This window comes from Ips typographus, linkage group LG1 (assembly GCF_016097725.1).
Source record: "Ips typographus isolate SLU linkage group LG1, UJ_Ityp_2.0, whole genome shotgun sequence".
NCBI classification, from domain to species: domain Eukaryota; kingdom Metazoa; phylum Arthropoda; class Insecta; order Coleoptera; family Curculionidae; genus Ips; species Ips typographus.
The window spans coordinates 22,695,793-22,718,657 of NC_138422.1; the positions used below are offsets into that span (position 1 = coordinate 22,695,793).

The following is a 22,865-nucleotide window of genomic DNA, read 5'->3' on the forward strand; positions in this document are numbered from 1 at the left end:
TTGACACTTAAAACTGGACCACCCTGTATATTAGAGGTGCAAGATTATTTATACAGTTTACAGGTCAGAATATCGTGGGTGGAGCAGACCACCAAAGAAGAAGTGCTTGCCAGGATGAATAAAGAGTTACAGGTATTAAAGGAGCTGAACTATAATGCTGGGTTCAAAATACGAGATACTCCACTTGATAATCTAAGGCAAGTTGCGGGCAAAAGATCCATTGGAAGAAGAAGAATTTCTTGGCTGCGGAATCTGCGAGGATGGTTCAACATTGACGTCTTAGAGAGTGTCATTATATTAGAAGTTTTGGAAATATTCACTTTTTCTGAATTAAAATTGTTAGTTAGTTATAACGCCTTCTTATGGACATTTCTCGAAACTGAAATTGTTTTTTAGCGATTTTTTGATCCCTTTATCATTTAGACAACCTGTACACCACTTACCTCTATAATTCAAGAACTGATTAATTAAATTAATTAGAGAGAAACTTCGTAGTTTTATTATTTTCAGGAGTATAAAATTCAACATTTTACTGTACCTATGTATTTAACAAATTCAATATAAAGTAAATATAAAAACAGTTTTAATTATTTGATTTACTATTAACGAAATCACATATAATCTGGGCCTGATCTAACCCAGACTCAAAAGCGCCATGAGTTGTAGAGTAATGAGTCTGATGCACAGCCTCACCGGCCAAAACCACCCTTGGCACCCCCTGTATAAGCACAGGTTCTTTAAGGACTGCTATTCCAGAATCAGGGGCGTCACACTCGGGGGTGATATGACAATAACTGCCTTGGATGAAAGGATTTGACTGCCACCGAGTCCTAAATTTTTCGCTTTTGCCTATTGTTGTTTATATGATTCGGTAGTTTAATACCTGATAACTTTCTTAGGTAAGGGTAAGTGTTTTTTGAGAAAGTGTTGTAGCAGTTGGGTACACTGTGTGCCAATCAGTTCAGGATCGAGATGCTCCACTTCTTCGACTGAGCATCCACCTACCCATGTCATAAGCGCGTTTTCATGATTGAAAACTTGGTCGAACCCTGTAATGTGCATTAACCATTTGGCATCATATTGAAAGTGAAAACCGTGGCCCCATAATAGCTGAAAACCTGCAATATAACCGAACAAACTAGAGGAATATAATAGTGTTTACCCTGTGTGTTATCACCTTTTGCGTCTCCCCACCACTTTTGGTCGTAGAACAGAAAAATCTTGCATATACCAGCAAATCCCATATTCTCAACATTAGGTAACATTTTCTCAGGAAGAACCTTTTTCAGAAAGTTTGATGTCTTCAAAACCCCTAAGGAGGGTGTCAAAATTAAATGATCACACGTTAGCAAGTCTCCATTTTTGGTTTCCAAAACTACTCCACTCTGTAAATCAGCTCCAATCTGAACTACTTCATTATCACAACGAATACTGCATTGTCTGGGAAAACTTTCCACTATAGCATCAACTAACGATTGATACCCGAATTTGAGGTTTGAGTGTGCCTCATCATCTTCACAGACATAATCGCCCCAACGTTTTGTACTCAACCTGGATAAGTCCATGCAAGAATTGTCTACAACTTGAAATCGCACATTCCAGTCAAACAATTCACGGTAAATTTCTTCTTGTTCGCTATTCAACGCTTGTTCATCCAGAAAATGGTTAAAGTGCTCTTTAAGGTAAGCCAATAAATTTAAAGTTTGTTCTTCTGCTTCAGTTAACTTAGAGCATCGTTCCAAGATCTGTCCAAACTTGAAGGAGACTAATTGCACTGTCGATGAGTCCACTAGGTCCCCATTGCTTCGCAAGTATTGTCCTACCCCTTCTTCGGACACTTCTTCTAAAATTTATTGTGTCAGAAGGTGAAAGTTAAGAGCACAAATTGCTACCAGAAAGTAAATTGTGCTGCTTTGCTAGATGGTAAAGAGGATTGTCTTTGCCGTGCATCCACTGGGCCCCCAGGTCTAGAGGTTTTTCGTCCACGAAGATGGTTTTGATTCGGCCTCCTGGTTGGGATTGCGCTTCAAGGATGACGAAGTCTTTAATTCTGTTTTCGAGAAGCTTGGTAGCTGCCCCCAGACCGGCCATTCCTGCTCCGATAATGATGACTTTGTGGTATTCTCTGCTCCTTAGTTAAAAAAACAAAGAGTTAATAAGATGAAATAGAATTACAGATTCCTACAAGTTATTTGGGATAATAATGAATCTATGTTAAAGAAATTCAGTAAGAGACTATTGAGTTCTGTTTTCTACGAACAGAATAAAATATCGTCAATTTTACTCTCAACCGTTTTCGATCAAAATGTTAATGGTATTCTTTCTGATAATTTCGTTTCAAAATCGTCAAAAATACCGTTGGTCGAAATTTTGATAGTCGCGAATTTCACTCCAAGTCCTGTTTGAGAAAAATTTTGAAAGCAGACAAAAGAATCCTCGAGAGAAGGGTTTATGAAAATGTGACTAAAAGTAGCAGGTTTCTGTTACATTTTCCATACTTTTCTCGTTGATATTGGTCCACATTTGCGTAAATCTCAGCACAGTCATAATTTGTGATTGATCAAAAAGTAGATTTCAGCTTGCTTAAGCAAGTGGCAAGTTCTACAAACTTCTGTAAATATCTGGAAGGTTATGGAACGTTGCAAAAGTCTCTAGACTGTTCCAGGTTGTTTTAGAAGGTGCTAGCAGTATCTAAGAACTTTTTAGAACGTTTTACAGTGCTCTAGGGCAAGTTCCAAAAATTTCTAAAAAAATCTGGAAGGTTTTAGAACGTTGTAGAAAGCTGTAGAACGTTCTAGCTAGATTTAGAAAGCTCTGGAAGGTGGTACAAGGCTCTAGTCTTGTTTGGAAAAATTTACCGTGATAACTTTGAGCAACTCTCAGCACAGTGGGTGGTTTGTGGTTGATGGGAAACGCCGCTTTCAGCTTGCTCTGTAAGTTCTAGAAACTGCTGTACCTACATATCTGGAAAGTTGACAAAGGCTGCAGACTGTTCCAGGGTGTTATAGGAGGTGCTAAAAGGTCTAAGGAGTTCTAGAACGTCTCAGAGGGCTCTAGAACGTTATGGCAAGCTTCAAAAACTTCTACAGTAATCTGGAAGGTTTTGGAACGTTTCAAAAGACTCTAGAGACCGTCTCAGGATGTTTTAGAAAGTGCTAAAAGTCTCGTAGAAGTTTTAGATAATCTAGATCGTCGGTTATCTGTCGTTATTGGTAAAAAAACAGCTTTTAGCTTGCTGCTCTTTCTTGACCAATTACAAACTACCAAACAGATTGATTTATGCAAATGCTGCACATGTGGACAATCTCTTGATTTTTAACTTTATGGATAAAGTGTATATGAATGTAACTGTGTAACTAGTCTGTGTACAATATTTTTGGATCTATCCTATTTCTAGAATGACATGTTGTCCATTGTATATTTGTGAAATAAGGTAAAAACGTCAAAACATTAGTTGGTGACATTCACAGAGGCATTACAACGAAACAAAACTACATAAAAGTTAAAGAAAACTTGAAAACAACACAAAAAATATATATTACTTAAAAAACTACTCGTCAGACATTTTACTCCTGCATTGCGTGTTTGTTCTTAGTTCCTTACCCATACATTTGAATCAACCTATCAGCTTCTCTGTATCCACTCTCAACTGCTCCGTGCACCGTAGCAAAAAACTTATCATGAGTGGCTTCTCCAGCAAACTGAATCACATCCTTTCCTTCATAAGACAAAGGCTTGACTAGGTCCTCCTTTTTAACTTTTGCCCTTTCAGTCTCCATGCCGACATAAGAGTAAGTCCCCAAAAAGTTGGGATTAGTCCCCCAAGTAGTCCTAAAACATGTTTCTTACCAAAACCACTTAAAATTGCAGAGGCAATAACAAACCTCAACATTTCCACAGGATAAGGGATTTCTGAGTAACTTCCTGCAAATCGTTTCAACAAGTACATTGAAGCTTCCGTGACAACTTCGTCCGGTAACAATTCCACTTCTTTGTTCAACGGACCTACCAACCAGCCTAGAAGAATATCCGGATGGCTGTCTACGGTGTAGAAGCCAAAAATGTCTAAAATCCACGACCTGGAGATTAAACAATTTTTTAAGGGTGGACCAAATTCCTCAGGGATTTCTTCCAAGAAGCGCTCTCGATCTTCTGGAGTCCAGACAAAACTGAAATCCTTCACATCACTAGGCCACCACGCTTTAGCAAATTTCAGTATAATCTTTTGGCAACACCCGAAAGGTATATTTTCAATGCAGTTCATTTTGTAGTCCGGTAGTTTAGGTTGGAATAAGTTGTTTAGGTGTTTCAAAACTCCTATGGAGACTGTGACTATCACGTGGTCTGCTTCGTAAGTTGAACCATCTGCGCAGCGTACTAGAGGTTTTGGTCTTTGCCATGAAATGTGTTCAACAGTTTGGTTTAGCTTTACATTGGTTTTGACTAAGTTGGGAGTTTTAACCTGAAAGTACAATAACATTAAAGTTTATAAATATTTTGTGAAAATTGACATACAGGGCGAATTATAATGGTTGATGAAAGAAAGTCAAATCTCTGATATCATTTTTAATATGGTTTTTATTGACTAATTGCCTCATTATCAGTTTTCAAGAACTAGTTAAAGTAGTATATTTATAGAAGTTTCAAACCTTCTAAAAAAAAACTCCTATATTCCACTCCCTTAACCAGTATTTTACCAATTTATTTTTTTAAAGTAAATCATAGCTCACCCACCATCATGATCTCAAACATATGGGAATACCCGTATGTTTTCCAATGGATCAAACGCTCACCATCTCCTTCTTTGTATTGGTATAAGCTGGCCGCTGCTATATCCTCAAAACGATCAGCAGGATCCAAGCATAAATGGAATTTTTCATACCATTCTCGAACTAAATGGGTAGCTGATGGATATTGACTCAGTTTTTCCACCACTTTTCGGTCATACCTTCAAACATTTTTGTTTTATCTGCTTTGAAATTATACTGTTTTTTAATTACTCTTTTTCAAAATAATCTTTCAGTGATCCTCCATGTTTTGCAGCGGATTCCGCATCCTCAAAAACTTCCCACGCTATTTCGTCCAGCTGATTGGTCACGTTGTGGTCCAGTTTTTCCCCAGTGCTGGTCAGATAGTTTAAATGATGGTAGGTGGCGCTTTGGGGGTATGCTACCAGCCCGGTGTTTTTTACCATGTCGTAGACTACGTTATCTTCTTCTCCATGTATCTGCGTTATTTTTTTGTTTTAGCTTTGTCTTAGGAAATTTTGGTTTTCTACCCATTGTGCACCCAGATCCACTGTGGTACCACCAAATGGTACTGAGTGCACTCGTCCACCTATGCGGTTCTCAGCTTCTAGTATTGTGACATTAGTGAGACCATTGGAAATTAGTTTGGTGGCCGCTGATATACCAGCTGCTCCTGCACCAATAATGATGATGGACGGTTGTACCAGCTTATTGGACATTTTTTTTTTGAAATCGCTTTTCTGGATGTTGTGGTGAATGTGGTGGTACTAGGCAGTACTAACAATACAATTAGTCTATTACAGTTTTCACAATTAATGTAAGTACCGGGTGGCCAACAAAGAATGCGAAGTACTGTATTTGGGAAACTATCCAACATAGCATAACTATTCAACTTGCGGCAAAAAAAAACTAAAAGGGCCAAGATAAACAGATCTATTTAAAATATCCTTGACTGTACTAAATTTTGTATATTTGTTTTAGGTTATTGAATAGGAAATCTAATGAGGATTCAAAAAATGTGCTTGAAACAGTCATTTTCTTACTCCAAGTGGGGTTTACCAGCGATTTTGTCCTTGACTGACATTTTAAACTGTGTTTCTGGCTGTACAAACTTTGACACCGCTTTTCTCCCTGACTGTACTAAATTTTGTACTGTTTTTTAAGGTTATTGAATAGGAAATCAAATGAGGATTCAAAAAATGTGCTTCAAACAGTCATTTTCTTACTCCAAGTGGGTTTTACCAGCAATTTTGTCCTTGACTGACTTTTTAAACTGTGTTTCTTGCTGTACAAACTTTGACACCGCTTTTCTCCCTGACTGTACTAAATTTTGTACTGTTTTTTAAGGTTATTGAATAGGAAATCTAATGAGGATTCAAAAAATGTACTTGAAACAGTCATTTTCTTACTCCAAGTGGGTTTTACCAGCGATTTTGTCCTTGACTGACATTTTAAACTGTGTTTCTGGCTGTACAAACTTTGACACCGCTTTTCTCGCTGATTGTACTAAATTTTGTACTGTTTTTCAGGTTATTGAATAGGAAATCTTATTAGGATTCAAAAAATGTGCTTAAAAGAGTCATTTTCTTACTCCAAGTGGGTTTTACCAGCGATTTTGACTGACATTTTAAACTGTGTTTCTGGCTGTACAAACTTTGACACCGCTTTTCTCCCTGACTGTACTAAATTTTGTACTGTTTTTTAAGGTTATTGAATAGGAAATCTAATGAGGATTCAAAAAATGTGCTTGAAACAGTCATTTTCTTACTCCAAGTGGGTTTTACCAGCAATTTTGTCCTTGACTGACATTTTAAACTGTGTTTCTGGCTGTACAAACTTTGACACTGCTTTTCTCCCTGACTGTACTAAATTTTGTACTGTTTTTTAAGGTTATTGAATAGGAAATCTAATGAGGATTCAAAAAATGTGCTTCAAACAGTCATTTTCTTACTTCAAGTGGGTTTTAGCAGCGATTTTGTCCTTGACTGCCCTTTTAAACTGTGTTTCTGGTTTCTGGTTGTATAAATTTGACACCGCTTTTCTCCCTGACTGTACTAAATTTTTTACTGTTTTTTCAGGTTATTGAATAGGAAATCTAATGAGGTTTCGAAAAATGTGCTTGAAAGAGTCATTTTCTTACTCCAAGTGGGTTTTACCAGCGATTTTGTCCTTGACTGCCCTTTTAAATTGTGTTTCTGGCTGTACAAACTTTGACACCGCTTTTCTCCCTGACTGTACTAAATTTTGTACTGTTTTTTCAGGTTATTGAATAGGAAATCTAATGAGGATTCGAAAAATGTGCTTGAAAGAGTCATTCTTTTACTCCAAGTGGGTTTTACAAGCGATTTTGTCCTTGACTGCCCTTTTAAATTGTGTTTCTGGCAGTACAAACTTTGACACCGCTTTTCTCCCTGACTTTACTAAATTTTGTACTGTTTTTTAAGGTTACTGAATAGGAAATCTAATGAGGATTCAAAAAAATGTGCTTAAAAGAGTCATTTTCTTACTCCAAGAGGGTTTTACCAGCGATTTTTTTTGTCCTTGACTGCACTTTCAAACTGTGTTTCTGACAGTTCAAACTTTGACACCGCTTTTCTCCCTGACTGTATTAAATTTTGTACTGTTTTTGTGGGTTATTGAATAAGAAATTTAATGAGGTTTCCAAAAATGCGCTTAAAACAGTCGTTTTTTTTACTTCAAGTGGGTCACGTGACTGCTTAGCTAAATTATCCCCTAAAATGCAAGAATTAAACTTTAGCACAGTTGGTCTTACAGTTTTCGAAACGAGACGTGTTTCTGAAATTTATGACAGTTATTATGACAATTTGTCACGTAACCGTCTAGCTAAATATTAAGCCGGATTTATAGATTTGCGTAGCGTAACACAACGCAATCCTAGCGCAGCGTAGCACAGCATAGCGCAATTTTCTTACGTAGTGCAATTTATAGATTCATTTGTTTAAGATGTGAGTTCCTTTGAATACATGCGCGTCAAACAAAGACTGACAAGCGACAAGTGACATTTTTCTTGAATCACTTTAATGTATTAGCAATCACTTGCCATGAATCGGCTTGCATAATAAGATTTTTTAAATTTTTGTTTTTCATGTCATACAAATGTGGAAATGACTGTATTAATTCAATTAGTTGACCGTCAGTGTCCATTTTCTCTGGTAACGATATACAAATTTGCTTAATACTAATATTATGAATAAAATAATCATATTGATTATTGTTGGAAAACCTAACCAAATAAGTACCTATCGATCTCCCAATCTGCCAATTGTCAGTAACTAAAACAGATTTCTTCTTTACCCAGAAAAATAACCTATTTTCATTGGCTAGACGCGAGGTGCACAGCGTAAGCGTAGCGTAAAAGTTGAAAATTACCAACTCTTGCGATGCGCTGCGTTGTACTTATGTTGTGCTACGCTACGCTTGTGCATCTATAAATTGATCAACATATTCTGGATGATTCAACTTTCTTACGATGCGCTAGGATTGCGTTGTGTTACGCTACGCAAATCTATAAATCCGGCTTTATTCTAAAATCACGTGACAACTGTCACTAACCTCAAAACTGTCATACTGTATTCAAAAGTTGCAAAAATCAAGGTTTAGAAAAGTATTCTTGAAATACTTAATATAAAAGGTGTTTCTGAGATATATGACAGTTATTTTGACAGTTGCCGCGTGACTGCCAACCTAAATAATTATCCTTTAAAACCACGTGATATCTGGCACTATTGTCAAAATTTGACTAGAATTTGCAAGCATTACTGTTTAACACAGTTTTCGAAACGAGACGTATTTCTGAGATAGAACAGTTATATTGGCAATTGTCACTTGATCGTCTAGCTAAATAGTGTCCTAAAGTCACGTGACAACTCTCATTAATGTGAAAACTGTCAAATTGTGCTCAAAAGCTGCAAAAGTGAGGGTTACGAAAAGTTTCCTTCTAGTCGTATTATTCAATATAAAACGTGTTTCTGAGATTTATGACAGTAGTTACGTGACGGTCTTGCTAAATTATCCTCTTAAACCACGTGATATCTGTCACTAATGTCAAAATTTACAATGCAATTGATGAAAAAAAATCAGTATTTTTGAAGTATGACGGTTTATATAGAAAACTGGCATTATTAAATTAAAATCGATGATTATAATTTTGTGGATTTGACGTTCATACGACAGTTGGTCACGTGACCAAAGTGACACATGTCATTCGCGCAGTCTGTCGCCATTTTTAAATTTATATACACAAATTTTATAAATTGTTTATTTTGTGCTCTTCCGTTTTTTGACCGATTATTCTACCGCCATTAAATATTTGTACCAAGTAGTTGACTTGGCAACACTAGGCTTTTTTATGAACCCCTTCCATTCATAGTTGGCCACCCGGTACAATAAAATTACTCTGATTTCACTAAAGTAAATTCAATTAAAGTTCCCAAAATCACATAATACTAAGCTACTTACCAGCTTATTTTTGTTTAATCTTTTATCTAAATACACTGACAAAACCTATTCTAACCTCATTCTGTTTCTGCCTATGAAACAAACAATAATCAGATAAACGAGAGGAAGGTTTAATTTATTTCTGTTTGGTGTATAATATAAATAGAACAGCGCAAACCATCCGGCTTTTGATTGTGCGCTTTATGTTTATACGTTTAGAACGTGCTCGGTACTGCCGTTGTCCTAGTTTTTGCTTTTTTGGTACTCGGAAACTGGTCACAGCCTAAGTTTGCGTTGTTGTCAGATCTCGGTTTGGCGATACATAAAAATGATCAATGAATTTATTTAAGATATGCTAAAGCTGATGAATCAGATCAATCATCAATACCTTAAAAAAATACTTTCCTTCCTATAAATATAAATTTTCTTAAAATTTCAGTTTTTAAATTGCAATTTGCAAGAGAGATAAGAGGATTTATTATTTTTATTTTTATTGCTGTATAAAAGTAAATGTAGGTTTTCTGGATTTACAATTAAATATTTACTTTTTTCAATCCACCCAAACCAAAACTGACTCAAAGATTGTTTTGCATTCAAGAAAGATATGATGATTTAACTTCTGTAACAGATTGTCAAAAGTTACAGTTTTCATCAGAAAATAATCAATAGTCAAACATCAAACAACCTTTTTTACTCTCATGTTTTACTATTTACTGAGAATCACTTCTGGAATTTACTACATTATTATCATTCCCTCCAACTTCTCCAGCTTCACATTTCCATTCTCCCACCATAGCATGTAACGGAGCCAGACACTCCAAACTATTCCGGATCCTCAGCATCTCCAGGTTACACATATTCTCTGCTTCCAGCAACTGCCTTTTGTATACGCTACTGTTGATTTCATTCTGTATTTTCGTTTGGCTTTTCAAAAATGCGTTAGTGAGCATCTCAAATTGCTGGGTATAATCACCACTCTGCAACCTACTAGTCAGGGTTTCGCTCATTTTCTTCTCCAGGTCAATGGTTTGTTTTACCTCTTCTCTCCACAGTTCTTTCTCTTTTATTATGGAGTCTCTTAAAGTTTTCAGTGAGGCATTGAGGACAATTAAGCGTTCTTGCAGTTCAGTTTGATGCAGCTGGTTACTGTTTTCTTCCAGATCTTCTAGAATTACATTTTTAAAGTCGTGAAGTGCTTTATCGGTTGATTGTTGTTGGGATAGCTCGGTTTTGGGTACATTATCTACGGTAAAGTCCATTTAATATAGAAAACGTGCTTGTCAGTCTATAGTCTTGACAAATAAAATGACATTGATATGAGATACCCTATACAGTATAAGAGAGAATTCATACACTTTTCCACACTCATTTGATTGCGGGAAGTAGTACTTTTCCACACTAGTGCGGTAAAGAAAAGTTTCTGAATTGCAAGATCAATTCACAATAAATGTATTATAAACCTGCAATTTTGAAGTTTATATGTGTAGAGCGAAAATACCCATGTGCACTAACCTTTTTATGAGATGTTCAAGCGAAGAAAAAATGAGTGCGGAAAACAAACTTTACCGCACTCATTTTATTTAAAAAAAAGGACATTTAAATCAAAAAAACATAACTGTTTATTTGATTTCTCAATTAAGAATACATTTTTAATCATCTTCGCAAACAGAGGCGTTCATTTTAGTAATTTGACTATACAGCTTACTTCAATTTAATGAAAATTGATACTCGTAGGAAAAATGTTGTACCTAACACATGCGGAAAGCGTCTCTTCCGCCCTTTAACTACCACTTTCCGCCCTTGTTAGGTAAATAACTATTTTGATGCAAAAGCCTTGTTTTCAAGATTTTTGAGCGCAAATCAGCAAATTCTTGTTCGCTACTATAGACAATTATTAAGCTGCGATTCACCAAAAAAGCGAGGAAGAGCGAACATTCTTCCTTAATCGAAGAATGTTATTCGCTCGTGTTTTCCATTTTCTTTTGACACTCTCGTAAAATCCGTTCTGCTCGCTCCATGGAGCGTTAATGTGACTTCTGGTATAAGTTCAAAACGTCTGTTGTCTCAAAAGACACTTGTTAGAACATAGCAACTTGTCAGCTCATTCATTTTAACACATTTTTAAGCTGTTGTTGAAGTTTCTAAGCAATTAGCCAGCTCAAACATTTTTAACAAATTTTTCTGCTCTTCTGTAATCAGGTAGTCTTCCCTTGAAGTTTTTAGGGAATTAGCATGCTCAATAATCAACTCAACCCATCTTTCTGAACTTCTCTTTTATCAGTTAGTCTTCTTTTCAACATTTTTCGGTCATCTCAGTTATTTCAACACATTCAAAAAAATTATTTTATAAGTATATTTTATAAAGAGCCACACCTAAGGTCAAAAGAGATTAAATTCATTTTGGTTGTTTAGTTTGGTTTATTAGTAAAGTACCCGGACGTAAATATACAAGTATGTTCATAAATAACTTTGGTCTGTGCTCTGTTATTACTGAACTGTTTGTTTTGTACCCCATCTAGGTACTGAATGAATGTATCATGTCAATGCGGCTAGCAGAACATTCCCCAGATTACATTCCATTTTTGACAGAAATCGTTGACACTAGTGATAGTAGGAAGTTTTTGACGTAAGCGCTTGCGCTACCATTTTTCTTCTGTTTTCTATTTTCTGACAAGATGAAGTAAGTTTTCTAAATTCCTTAAAAATCCCGTTCATCACGGAATTTTAAAGGATTTACTGTGTATAAATATTAACAAAACACGCGTAAGTTTATTGTATAACATATTTTTTTAATTTTTAGGATCGGACTTTGCGCCTACAGCGGCTACAAAATCCACCCTGGCCATGGCAAAACCATGGTAAAGGTCGATGGAAAGGTACGTTTTTTACCACTTTCAACCCTCTATTACCTCTAAACACTTCCTAAATGTGCTAAAATCCAAAAATACCCCATAAATGGAGTGAATAACAACGTTGTTTTGATTTGAAAAAACATAACCTCACAAAATAGTTCCAGTTGTTTTAGCAAGGCCCAAGCTCACATAGCGCCTTGTTTATTGTTGTAGACTTTCACTTTCCTCAACTCCAAATGCGAGAGGGCCCATTTGATGAGGAGAAACCCCCGTAAAGTAACGTGGACCGTACTTTACAGGCGCAAGCACAAGAAGGGCCAGGAAGAAGAGGCTGCCAAAAAACGTACCCGCAGGACCCAAAAGTTCCAAAGGGCTATTGTTGGAGCTTCTCTGAATGACATTTTGGCTAAGAGAAACCAGCGGCCTGAGGTTAGGGAGGCCCAGAGAGAACAAGCCATTCGGTAAGTGTTTTTTAGTTTTTCTATGTGAAAAAATTGCAGTAGGTACGATTAAATGATGGTAAAGTCATTTGAAAGTTTAAAAACTGCATAAATTAGTGTGGTTTCTTACCACTGGCATTACAGTTCTTTGTGTGTCAGGTCTTTAAAAATCACTACAATTATACTTAATCTGTAACTTAGAAAGTGCCACTACTGTTAGCTTGATGTTTCATTACTGATGAATACTTTATTTACAAGTTAATACTTTATTTACCTTTACAAGGGTGATTTTTAGAAGAACAGAAATTTTTGGCAAAAATAATCAAATTTGTTTATAAAATAAGCACTTTTCTTATTTACATTATTTTTTAAAGAAACAAATTATTTAGTAGAGTTTCTTGAACAAATTTTTGAATTTTTAGGGCTGCTAAAGAGGCAAGAAAGTCCACTAAGCCACCACCGAAAAAGGCTGCTGCACCAGCCAAGGCTAAGGCTGCTCCTAAGCAAAAAGTGGCTAAGGTAATCCAAAAGGCCGCACCCAGAGTTGGAGGAAGGCGGTAAATTAATTTACTGTTTTAAGTTTAATAAATTCAGTTAAGGACATAAAATTGTTTTTTTTTGCTTATTTCTCAAAACGAATATAAACTAAAGTGTTCTTTAAAAGTCAGTCTTTATTGCCTTCATCATTTTCCTCTGCACTCCTACCAGGGTGGTAAGGATATAGCTGAAAAGTCCCCAATTTTTTCCCATCCAAAAACATGTAAGATTCGCAGCATTTGTCACAAAAAAATGCTTTTCTAACTGGCAAACGGTCGCTATTTGCTACAAACCAAGTGCTGTGATTGTAATTGCACATAAAACAAGTAAAGTTGGTAATCTGTTGCTTCACCACTATTTTAGGATACCTGAAAATTGCATTACTTGGTTTACATCCATAATTAAGATGGTGGGCAATTTAATTTACATGTCATTTCCATTAATATTTTTATTATCCAAAAAAGTTGCTTTTTAAAGGAAAAACAAAATGAACTTCAAGTAAATGTGCATAAATAAAAATAAATCGGTATTTCTCAAAATGTGAAACATACAACCTTTATGATGTGACGGCAATTTTAAATAATGCAAAAGAGTTAGAGTCATCACGCCATAAAGGTTTTAAGAATTAACTACAACTGTAACAAAACTCACAGTTCTGATGCCAAAGTGTCGCTATTCATTATCAGGCGGGCATCTGAGAAACAAATTAAGTGCTCACAGTTCCCTTGGTGGATGTAAACGTAGCCATATCCCAAGCGGAATTTTAATGATCCAAGTTTTACCTGCAAAATCGTAGACTGCATAATTTTTGTAAATTTTTAATGGTCTGTATTTATTTCATTTTGAAAAACTGTTTTTTTGTAGAATTAGAAACAGAGATTAATTTTTTTTCACAGTGATTTCTTCCCGGATATCGTTCTGCAAATTTCTTCAGTTTCAATCCAGTGCTTTTGATAGTGGGCTAATTTTAAAACGTTTGTTTTATGTCATAATGGGTTTGATAATTATAGCTTTTAAAAATTTAAAACAATTCGTAGAAGGTTCACGGCAATTATAGAAGCCCCTGGCAATTTCTAGAAGGTTTGCAGTATTATTTAGAGAGCCCTGACCCTTCTAAAATGGTTCTAGAGGCATCTGGCAATTTAAAACCGTTCTGGGAAGCTTTGTAAGACAGTTGTAGAGGGTCTGAAACTTTTCAGAAAATTTTTAGAAGCATTTAGAGGTCTTTGGCACATTCAAAACGGTTCTAGAGGCTTCTGACAATTTAAAACAACTCTGGGAAGGTTTAAGAAACTTGTAGAGCCCTCTGACAATTTTTAGAAAGTTCTCAATGGCATTTAGATGTCTATGAAACTTTCAAAATGTTTCGAGAGGCCTTTGGCAAGTTTAAGCAGTTCTGGGAAAGTTTAAAACAGTTGTAGAGGGCTCTGGAACTTTTCAGAAAAATCTCAGTAGCATTTAGGAATCTTTGGCACATTTAAAATGGTCCTAGATAATTTAAAACAACTCTGGGAAGGTTTAAGACACTTCTAGAGCCCTCTGGCAATTTTTAGAAGGTTTTCAATAGCATTTAGAGGTCTATGGAACTTTCAAAATGGTCCTAGAGGCTTCTGGCAATTTAAAACAGTCCCAGAAGTCTCTAACAATTTAAGACAACTCTGGGAAGGCTTAAGACACTTGTAGAGGCCTTTGGCACTTTTTAGATGGTTCTCAATAGCATTTAGAGGTCTTTGGCAGATTCAAAATAGTCCTAGAGGCTTCTGGCACTTTTTAGAAGGTTCTCAATAGCATTTAGATGTCTTATGAGATTTTCAAAATGGTTCGAGAGGCCTTTGGCAATTTCAAACAGTTCTGGGAAAGTTTAAACCAGTTGTAGAGGGCTCTGGAACTTTTCAGCAAGATCTCAGTAGCATTTAGGAATCTTTGGCACATTTACAATGGTCCTAGACAATTTAAGACAACTCTGGGAAGGTTTAAGACACGTGTAGAGATCTCTGGCAATTTTTAGAAGGTTTTCAATAGCATTTAGAGGTCTATGGAACTTTCAAAATGGTCCTAGAGGCTTCTGGCAATTTAAAACAGTTCTGGGACAATTTAAGACAGTTGTAGAAGGCTCTGAAACTTTTCAGTAGCATTTAAAGATCTTTACCACATTTAAAATGTTCCTAGAAGCCTCTAACAATTTAAGACAACTCTGGGAAGGTTTAAGACACTTTTAGAAGCCTCTGGCACTTTTTGGAATTTTTATTTGATCTTCTGTCTAATGAAATGAGATAATGGATGTGACATAACAGTCAGAGGTTACTAAACAGAGTATAATTTAAAAAAAATAATAGACACTTTATGGGCAAGTGGCAACAATGTACCTACTTCCTGTTCTTAAGATAAAAATACTAAAATAACGCATTTGGATACTGTATCTCATAAGCTTATGAAGGTTGCATGTGTCTTATAGGAAGAATTTAATATGTCTAAACATTTTGGATTATTAGTCTATATCATATGACCAATTTAGAGCTGGACAAATGGGAAATGCTTTAGCAAATAACAAAATGATACACACAATATTTATTAAAAAAAATGTGGAATTAAAATCCTAGAAAATTTAAAATAACTATAAAATCAGTGTTTTGCAAACAAAATATAATTTTAATGGAGTGACTTACATTTTCCATAGACTGACTTTTAAATTCTCCAATATTCTTGTCAATACCCCATTTCCTCACCACCTCTGAATAATCAATGGCATTCGGATGGGACATGTCATTGTAGAAAACATTTTCAATAAAAAAACACCTTGAAGGGTATTTTTCCTAAAAAAAAAACATTTAAGAACACATTTTAAAATTGTTAGCTCAAAACTACTTTAGGGTTCTCCAGTGTTTCAACTTCTTGCATACTCTCCACTTCCTGTGTAAGAAAATCATCAGAAACACATTGAATTACATTGGCCAGGTCCATTAAAGTGTTAGAGTTTAAAACAAGAATTTCATATTGAGGCCTTAAATTGCCATTACTGATTCGTGGGCGGCTGTTTATTACAGTACTTAAAGGCCTGTACACTGTCAAGGTATACACAAAAGTTTCACCAGGTTTGAGATCCTTTTCAGCAAATTCGTCCTGTAATACCAGTTTAGTGATTCGAATTGGAGTTAGTATTGGACTGATTTAGTTACATTGACAGTTAGTTTTAATATTCGGGTCTTTAAATCTTTATCCATTTCCAAATTTTTTTGATTAATCTCTTGCAGCTGTTGAACTGTTTGTAAACCCAAACTCTCCGGGGTTACCGGGTGTTTTTCTGGAAGAGTGCCATATTTGGGGATTGCTGCTAAAGGTAAATTAATATTCTCACTGGGTACATCCAGTTTAGATATTCTAGGAAAACCAGTGTTTGTAATGAAAGAAATTAGGGGTTAAAATACGTTACGAGCAAACTTTCTCCAGACCCTCAATATCCTCCATACTTAGAGGGACATCAAAATCATCTTCAAGTAGTTTTTGCCTATTGACAAAAGGGGTGCTGTCTTTAGGGTATTGTTGCACCCGACATTCAGATTGGAAATCTCTGAAGTATTTTTCCAAGTCTAGGACTTCAGAGGCTTTGGTGTATTCAGGTAAATGTATTTTTTCCATTCTGGTGTTCTTTAGCTGAAAAAGTTTAGTTAACTTACATTTACCTTAAGCCAGTTTACAGTTGCTAGTTCTCCAATTTTCTGGTTTAATTTTGCAATAAATATAGAACCTTTTATAAGTTTAGTTTTACTTCTACATTCAACAATAACTTTATGTATAAACAAAATGAAAATATTTACTATTTACACATACATATAACAATAACCAATAACCATTTGTGAGGTTAGGTTAGTTAAAAGATGAGTGACATTTATTTTACAGCAAATTTGACCTATTAATGATATTTGACATTTGACAGCACCTACAACCGCAAAAGTGATTACAAAATTTACTTTTAACTGTAGAAATAATTATTTTAAACAAATGTTTTGTAAAAACTAGTAAATGGGCGGATTTAAACCTGCAAAGCTGTACAAATGTCTCAACTTCAGTAGGATAAATTCGGTGTTGTCGTTGCAACTGCAATAAGCAATAATGAAAACGCTTACGTAGTGCTTTGCCTGCTTAAATCAGCCTTTTGTGTAGGGTGATGTCGCACAGGACCGGTGTTCACCAAATCGTCCAAATTCTGCAATTTTTGACTGATCGTCCGATTTACAAAGGATTTATTTTCAATTTTAAGTAATAAGCAGTGCACGATATTTCAATTTTAATGAATACCAAAACATTATTACCTTTACCCGATATAATTGTAAAAAATACCATTTCACGGCCTAGGTACACAAATAACTATTGATTTAAATTTTGACTTTAAAAAATAAACAAAAATAAAATTAATTTAATATTTTCCCGGGGTAACGCAAAGTTCTTAAACCAACTCAACTATTTATTAGGTTAAGTTTTAGTAAACTGTATCGTACTTTATTACTCGGTTGATTCCAAGTTGGTTTCCTTAGAGGGAGTATCAATTTCACAACTTTTAAGCGTATGATACTCATTTATTCATTAATTTAAATTAAATTATATTACGAAGTTGAGTCGGTCCTATCCGGGATAGAATATCTGGTATCACATTAGTAGAGATCAGCTCATTGCACAGTGAAGTTATATTGCTAAGGGATGAAGCCACAGACCTATTATCAACATAGAAAAGGCTAAGGGATAAAATTCTTAAATTACTTTAGGAACTTTGAAGTTTATATAATTAATCAGATCACAGCCAGAATGTTTAGTGTTATTTACAATTTGGTAGATAAAGAGAACAGCCTGAGTTTTCCTCCTAGCACCAAGAGCAGTCAAGTCAAAACTGACAAGCAATTGTACGACACTTTAAAAGGATACACATTATTTTATGCACTTTAGGGATTAAAAGTAAATTCTTCCAAATTAAACAATGATTTTATTGAAATTTTATTTATTTGTTAAAGTGTAAGGACGAAAAAGGATAATTAACATAAACATAACTTAAATCTAGTTCTTATTATTATATATATTTACATTTATATTGACTTTGGTGCAGTTTGCAAGGCTAACGAAGGGTGGACAATTGGAAGCAACATTTTTAGTAGTAAACATATTCTGCACATACGTAGCAGTCGCCGTTGCCGTTGTCTCATTTTCTGAAATTGATCTTTCTATGGTTGATGCTGATGCCATATCAACATCGGAGAAGACATTGGTGAATATTTGATCGGCAACATTCTTCTTTTGATAGAATGAATTTTCAACATCAACCTTCAGCAACAGAACTGCTTTTCCAGCCACCATGTCTTTTCAACACATCTATGGTTGATCCAGAGTCGGCAAGTAAAGAAGCTGATGATCTGCGAAAACAATGCCCAGTATATACGTTTGCGTTTGGTAGTCTCAAGTAGCCAGCAATTCTCCTTGGTAGCTGTCCAAATGTATTTTTTCCTATGGGCTGCATTTCCCATTTTTGTAAGACACAAAAAATCGTGTATGCTTTGTAGGTGGCCTTAGACCAATATACTTTCTCACTAATTCCACTACATTCGTAGAGGTTTCGCCAGACGTTTTTATCACAAACAAGCGATCCTTTCCTGATTTTGTACCCCGTAGATTTACCAGAAAAAAGCTTTTATGATCCGAGACATCGTTGCAGTCTAGCTGGCAGAGCTCCTTTCCTCAACATGCTCCAGCGACTCCCATAATCAGCACCACCTGCAACAAAATTGTCTCCTGTCAGTACATTTTGTAGTTTTGTAGACAAAAATAATCAATGGTGTTATTTTTAGTAGTACTATCAGGAAAATATTCAAAGTAAAGAAAATAATCTTACCTTTTGGGCTAGATATTGTTCATCTGGAGCATTTTGAAGAAAATCTCTTATATGGTCGAAATCCAATGTCTTGGACTTCTTCGGCTTATAATGGTCATTCTGTCTCTTTAGAAATGCCTGGAGTTCACTGTATTTCCTGATGTCGACGTTTGCTTCCGATATTATCGTGGCTTTGATCATGGAATATTGGCTCCATAGAGAAGATGCCTTGAGCTTCTTAGACTTCTGCAGGAAGTAAGCCAGGAGCACCTTTTCATCTGTAAAATTCTCTGCATTCTGTTCAACGCACCATTTTTGGTAAACAAGAAACTGTTTTTTGTAAGCCTCGCGAGATTTTTCTGGAAGAAGGCTAGCGATGGCCTCTTGGGCGGCCTCTTCAATGTTCATTTTCAAAAAATATTGGGGTGGTTGGATCTTGGACAGTAAAACACGTTTATTTAACTAACTAATAAACTTGTATTAATACTAAAAGGGAGGTGAACATTATTGTAATACGACCGACCGACAGACAGACCGACACCCGTATTCTAGAACATTCGAACGTCAATTCTTTTAGGTGGCGTTGCTTGTCAACCTGTACAATGTTGCCACTGTTACAACAGGTTATTTTATAAACCCAACACTCCCACGTAAAATAAACAGTTGTAACATACTACTTAATTTTTAGTAAATCTAAGAAGCACTTAATACCTAACTGACTTACAAATCTCTTAAATTTGATTACTGACAATGCTTTGGTGAAACCATCTGCTGTTTGATCATTGGTAGAAACATATTGAAAATTAATTAAACCTAAAACATATTGATCCCGAACAAAATGAAATTTTATGTCGATATGTTTTGTGCGTGGATGAAACACTGGATTTTTAATAAGTTTTAGAGCACTTTATTTACACGATTATCGACGTACATATTAACGGGCAAAATTATGTTTTCACCGAGGGCTTCTAGTAGATTTTTCAACCATATGGCTTCTCTGGAGGCTGTTGAGGCTGCCACATACTCAGCTTCTGTAGTGGACAAGCTCACACACTTCTGCTTCTGGCTTTTCCATGTTACAGCACTGTTGTTGATTAAGAAAACATAGCCTGTTGTAGAACGTCTTGTGTCTATATCACCTGCAAAATCAGAATCACAGTAGCCACTTAGATTAATGCCACAAGGGTCACTTTTATAGTGAATGCCAATGTTTAAGGTGCCCTTTAAGTACTTGAAAATTCGTTTAACAGCATTCCAATGAGCTGTGGTGGGATTTTGCAGATAACGACTTACTAGTCCAATCGAATACATAATGTCTGGCCGACTTACAATTGCCAAAAACATCAGTGATCCTACTGCTTCTCTATAAGGAATATTTTCTATTGGTTTGCCAAGATCCTTGCTTAAACTGGAATTAGGATCTGCAGGTACCGAGACAGGATTTGAATCTTCTTGTCCAAATTTATGAACAATTTGATGAATGTACTTTGACTGATGGATGAATATTGAGTCATCTTTAAGTCGCTCAATTTGCAAGCCCACAAAGTACTTTGGATCTTCAATTATGGTAATTTGAAACCTCTTCTGTAACTGAACAAGCACTAAGTCCAATTCTTCATCACTGTCAGATAGTAGAAGACCATCATCAACATATAATGCTAGAAAAACTTTTCTGTCAGTCTTAATGTAGACACAATTGTCAGAAGTACATTGATAAAAACCAATGCTTTGACAAAATTCCTTGAAAGTCTCATTCCATACTCGAGGAGCTTGTTTTAGGCCATAAAGGGCTTTATTTAGTTTGCACACTTTTTGTTTATTATTGTTTAATCCCTCAGGTAAGTCTATATACAATTCTTCACTTAGTATGCCGTAAAGGAAAGCAGTTTTGATATCGAACTGCCTCATTTTCATTTTCTGTTGTGCTGAAAGGGCTAAAAGTACTCTTAGTGTGTCATACCTTGTCGTGGGGGAAAAGGTCTCCTGAAAATCTACACCCTTTACTTGACTAAACCCTTTTGCACATAGGCGAGCCTTAAAACGAGGTTTGTGACCATTTTCAGCTTCCTTAACTCGGAAAACCCATTTCGTCCCAATTGTACTTCTGTTTGGTGGCAAATTAACTAACTCCCACGTTTTGTTGACTTCCAAAGCTTGTAGTTCTTCTTGTATGGCTGCCTTCCATTCCTGCTTATTTGGACAACTAATGGCTTCTTGGTAACTGGAAGGAACACTTATTTCTGTAAAATTAATCTCAGAAAAGTCAAGATCAAAGTTTTGACACAAATATTCAGGTGGATGTATATCTTTTCTAGCTCTTAAGTTGTAAGGTGATACTTGTTCATTGTCAGTGTCATTTTGTCCTTGTATATCAGGTTCCTCAAAATAGTTTGGGTCAAGGTCATCTTGAGCATCTAAATTGTCAGATCTGTTATTTTCTATTGGAAGTAGAACACAGTTTTGTCTTGGGGTTTTAAATTCACTATCTTCATTAAAAATAACATGACGAGAAACTTTTATTTTATGTGTCACAGGATCATACAACCTGTAATTCGTTGAATCCCCTTCATAACCTACAAAAACATACCTCTCGCTTTTCTTATCCAGTTTGGTTCTTAAAGTGCCTGGTGTTAACAAATAGGCTTCACAACCAAAAACTTTGGTGTGTTGTAAGTTAGGCCTTTTACCAGTCCAGTGTTCATAAGGAGTGGTTTCAGACTGCTTTGTAGGTGTCCGGTTCAGCAAATACACAGAAGTATTTACTGCTTCTGCCCATAAAGTTTTAGGCAAATCCTTGTCAAATAACAGAGCTCTTGCAGACTCCATTATGGTCCTGTTGTCTCTCTCACAGCGACCATTTTGCTCCGGTGTATAAATACCTGTAGTTTCTAAAACTATACCACTTTCAGATAAATACTGTTTTAGTGACTCATTTACATATTCTCGCCCATTGTCTACACGCACTCTTTGAACTTTGTGCCCAAATTTAGTGTTGCACAAGGAAATAAAGTTCTTAAAACATTGGGTTACATCACTTTTATGTCTAATAAAATTTACTGACCTGTAGCCTGTATAATTGTCCTTAAAAAGAACATAGTATTTGGATCCTCCAATACTATCTTCACTCATCGGTCCACAGACATCGCTGGAAATTAACTCACCTGGTTTTGATACATGTTTTTCAGTGTTTTGGAATTTAAGTTTGTGTTGCTTGGCATATACACAGCTTTCACAAAAGAAATTGTCATTTATGTCTGTTATACTTATTCCACTTACAAGATTCTTTGTGAATAGTTCCTTAATGTACTTGATATTTAAATGTCCGAGTCTTTCATGCCATTGTTTTAAAGTCCCTGTAGAAACTACATTTACCTCAGTAATTGCATTTTTGTTCTGTAGGCGAATCAACACTCTATAAAGGTTGTTTTCGTAAGGTACTGCAGTAGCCACCACTTGGCCACTTTCAAAAATATCGGCCTTCTGGTTGTCCTTAAAAATAGTAAAACCTTTATTTGTTACTGCACCTTCTGAAAACAGATTTCTCCTTAAGCCGGGTACAAGCCATACGTCTGTCATAACGCCTTTACACCAAGTCCCATTTACAAACTTCTCTATCAAAATTTCTCCGATTCCTTGAACTGGAAGTTCTTTATTATCGCCGAGTTTTACGAATAAGTTTTGAACTTTTCGAACTGATGTAAACATACTTTCCGAGTGACACATGTGTCTACTAGCGCCACTGTCTAAAATCCAAATGTCTCTACAGTCAATGTCAACTTCAGGCACACTGTCATCACTGTCTTCAATGTTGAAAGCTCTTCCATTTGCAGTGTTGCCAGAGTTACCACTTCCACTTTGATGTCTAGCTCGACCACTTTCATGTCCACTATATCCAGATCCAGGAAAAACTGTCCCGCGCTCTCGTTCATTGTCATTTTGTCCACCGCTGCTGCTTCTATGAGTGTTACCTCCTAAT

General features: G+C 35.8%; 4 protein-coding genes and 1 long non-coding RNA gene across 7 annotated transcripts; 2 read left to right on the top strand and 3 right to left on the bottom strand.

The window, feature by feature from the left end:
* Positions 1-476: 476 nt before the first annotated feature.
* On the bottom strand, positions 477-9,450 carry LOC145725952 (spermine oxidase-like). Of its 3 annotated transcripts, none has more exons than XM_081974889.1 (10): positions 9,228-9,450; positions 5,279-5,525; positions 5,001-5,227; positions 4,735-4,948; positions 3,885-4,462; positions 3,604-3,831; positions 1,893-2,131; positions 1,178-1,840; positions 884-1,118; positions 477-830 (listed from the first exon to the last, which is right to left on the bottom strand). In XM_081974889.1, the coding sequence occupies exons 2-10, from the start codon at positions 5,465-5,467 to the stop codon at positions 584-586; spliced, it is 2,820 nt and encodes a 939-aa protein (XP_081831015.1). In that variant the 5' UTR covers positions 5,468-5,525; positions 9,228-9,450; the 3' UTR covers positions 477-583. The 3 variants fall into 3 exon arrangements, with proteins under 3 accessions (XP_081831015.1, XP_081831013.1, XP_081831017.1); XM_081974887.1 differs by having other exon boundaries at positions 1,178-1,843; positions 9,228-9,449; XM_081974891.1 differs by lacking the exons at positions 5,279-5,525; positions 9,228-9,450 and having other exon boundaries at positions 1,178-1,843; positions 4,735-4,934; positions 5,001-5,137.
* Positions 9,451-11,805: 2,355 nt separating this feature from the next.
* On the top strand, positions 11,806-13,106 carry RpL24 (ribosomal protein L24). The gene is made up of 4 exons (XM_081975242.1): positions 11,806-11,886; positions 12,007-12,082; positions 12,272-12,519; positions 12,921-13,106. Exons 1-4 carry the CDS (start codon positions 11,882-11,884, stop codon positions 13,057-13,059), a joined length of 468 nt encoding a protein of 155 aa, XP_081831368.1. The 5' UTR covers positions 11,806-11,881; the 3' UTR covers positions 13,060-13,106.
* Positions 13,107-13,151: 45 nt separating this feature from the next.
* Pbp49 (proximal sequence element A Pbp49) lies at positions 13,152-16,887 on the bottom strand. The gene is made up of 6 exons (XM_081975231.1): positions 16,466-16,887; positions 16,212-16,413; positions 15,901-16,155; positions 15,702-15,848; positions 13,687-13,817; positions 13,152-13,403 (listed from the first exon to the last, which is right to left on the bottom strand). The coding sequence occupies exons 1-6, from the start codon at positions 16,669-16,671 to the stop codon at positions 13,163-13,165; spliced, it is 1,182 nt and encodes a 393-aa protein (XP_081831357.1). The 5' UTR covers positions 16,672-16,887; the 3' UTR covers positions 13,152-13,162.
* Positions 16,888-17,850: 963 nt separating this feature from the next.
* On the top strand, positions 17,851-18,786 carry LOC145724356 (uncharacterized). The gene is made up of 2 exons (XR_014176987.1): positions 17,851-18,289; positions 18,352-18,786. It is a non-coding gene; the product is annotated as an uncharacterized LOC145724356 (long non-coding RNA).
* On the bottom strand, positions 18,663-19,303 carry LOC145724355 (uncharacterized). Its single transcript, XM_081972559.1, has 2 exons — positions 18,911-19,303; positions 18,663-18,792 (listed from the first exon to the last, which is right to left on the bottom strand). The coding sequence occupies exons 1-2, from the start codon at positions 19,295-19,297 to the stop codon at positions 18,757-18,759; spliced, it is 423 nt and encodes a 140-aa protein (XP_081828685.1). The 5' UTR covers positions 19,298-19,303; the 3' UTR covers positions 18,663-18,756.
* Positions 19,304-22,865: the final 3,562 nt, after the last annotated feature.

What these genes read in the sequence shown, in the direction of transcription:
- LOC145725952 (XM_081974887.1), bottom strand. Translation starts at nt 5,467, where the DNA reads ATGTCCAATAAGCTGGTACAACCGTCCATCATCATTATTGGTGCAGGA. An exon ending in TGGATCTGGGTGCACAATGG is followed by an intron (nt 5,228 to 5,278) that starts GTAGAAAACCAA and finishes AAAATAACGCAG; the next exon opens with ATACATGGAGAAGAAGATAA. An exon ending in GTGGTGGGGAGACGCAAAAG is followed by an intron (nt 1,119 to 1,177) that starts GTGATAACACAC and finishes GTTATATTGCAG; the next exon opens with GTTTTCAGCTATTATGGGGC.
- RpL24 (XM_081975242.1), top strand. An exon ending in TGGTAAAGGTCGATGGAAAG is followed by an intron (nt 12,083 to 12,271) that starts GTACGTTTTTTA and finishes TTATTGTTGTAG; the next exon opens with ACTTTCACTTTCCTCAACTC. An exon ending in CAGAGAGAACAAGCCATTCG is followed by an intron (nt 12,520 to 12,920) that starts GTAAGTGTTTTT and finishes TTGAATTTTTAG; the next exon opens with GGCTGCTAAAGAGGCAAGAA.
- Pbp49 (XM_081975231.1), bottom strand. Translation starts at nt 16,671, where the DNA reads ATGGAAAAAATACATTTACCTGAATACACCAAAGCCTCTGAAGTCCTA. An exon ending in AAAGTCAGTCTATGGAAAAT is followed by an intron (nt 13,818 to 15,701) that starts GTAAGTCACTCC and finishes ACGATTTTGCAG; the next exon opens with GTAAAACTTGGATCATTAAA. An exon ending in GACACTTTGGCATCAGAACT is followed by an intron (nt 13,404 to 13,686) that starts GTGAGTTTTGTT and finishes TGCAATTTTCAG; the next exon opens with GTATCCTAAAATAGTGGTGA.
- LOC145724355 (XM_081972559.1), bottom strand. Translation starts at nt 19,297, where the DNA reads ATGAACATTGAAGAGGCCGCCCAAGAGGCCATCGCTAGCCTTCTTCCA. An exon ending in AACAATATCTAGCCCAAAAG is followed by an intron (nt 18,793 to 18,910) that starts GTAAGATTATTT and finishes ATTTTGTTGCAG; the next exon opens with GTGGTGCTGATTATGGGAGT.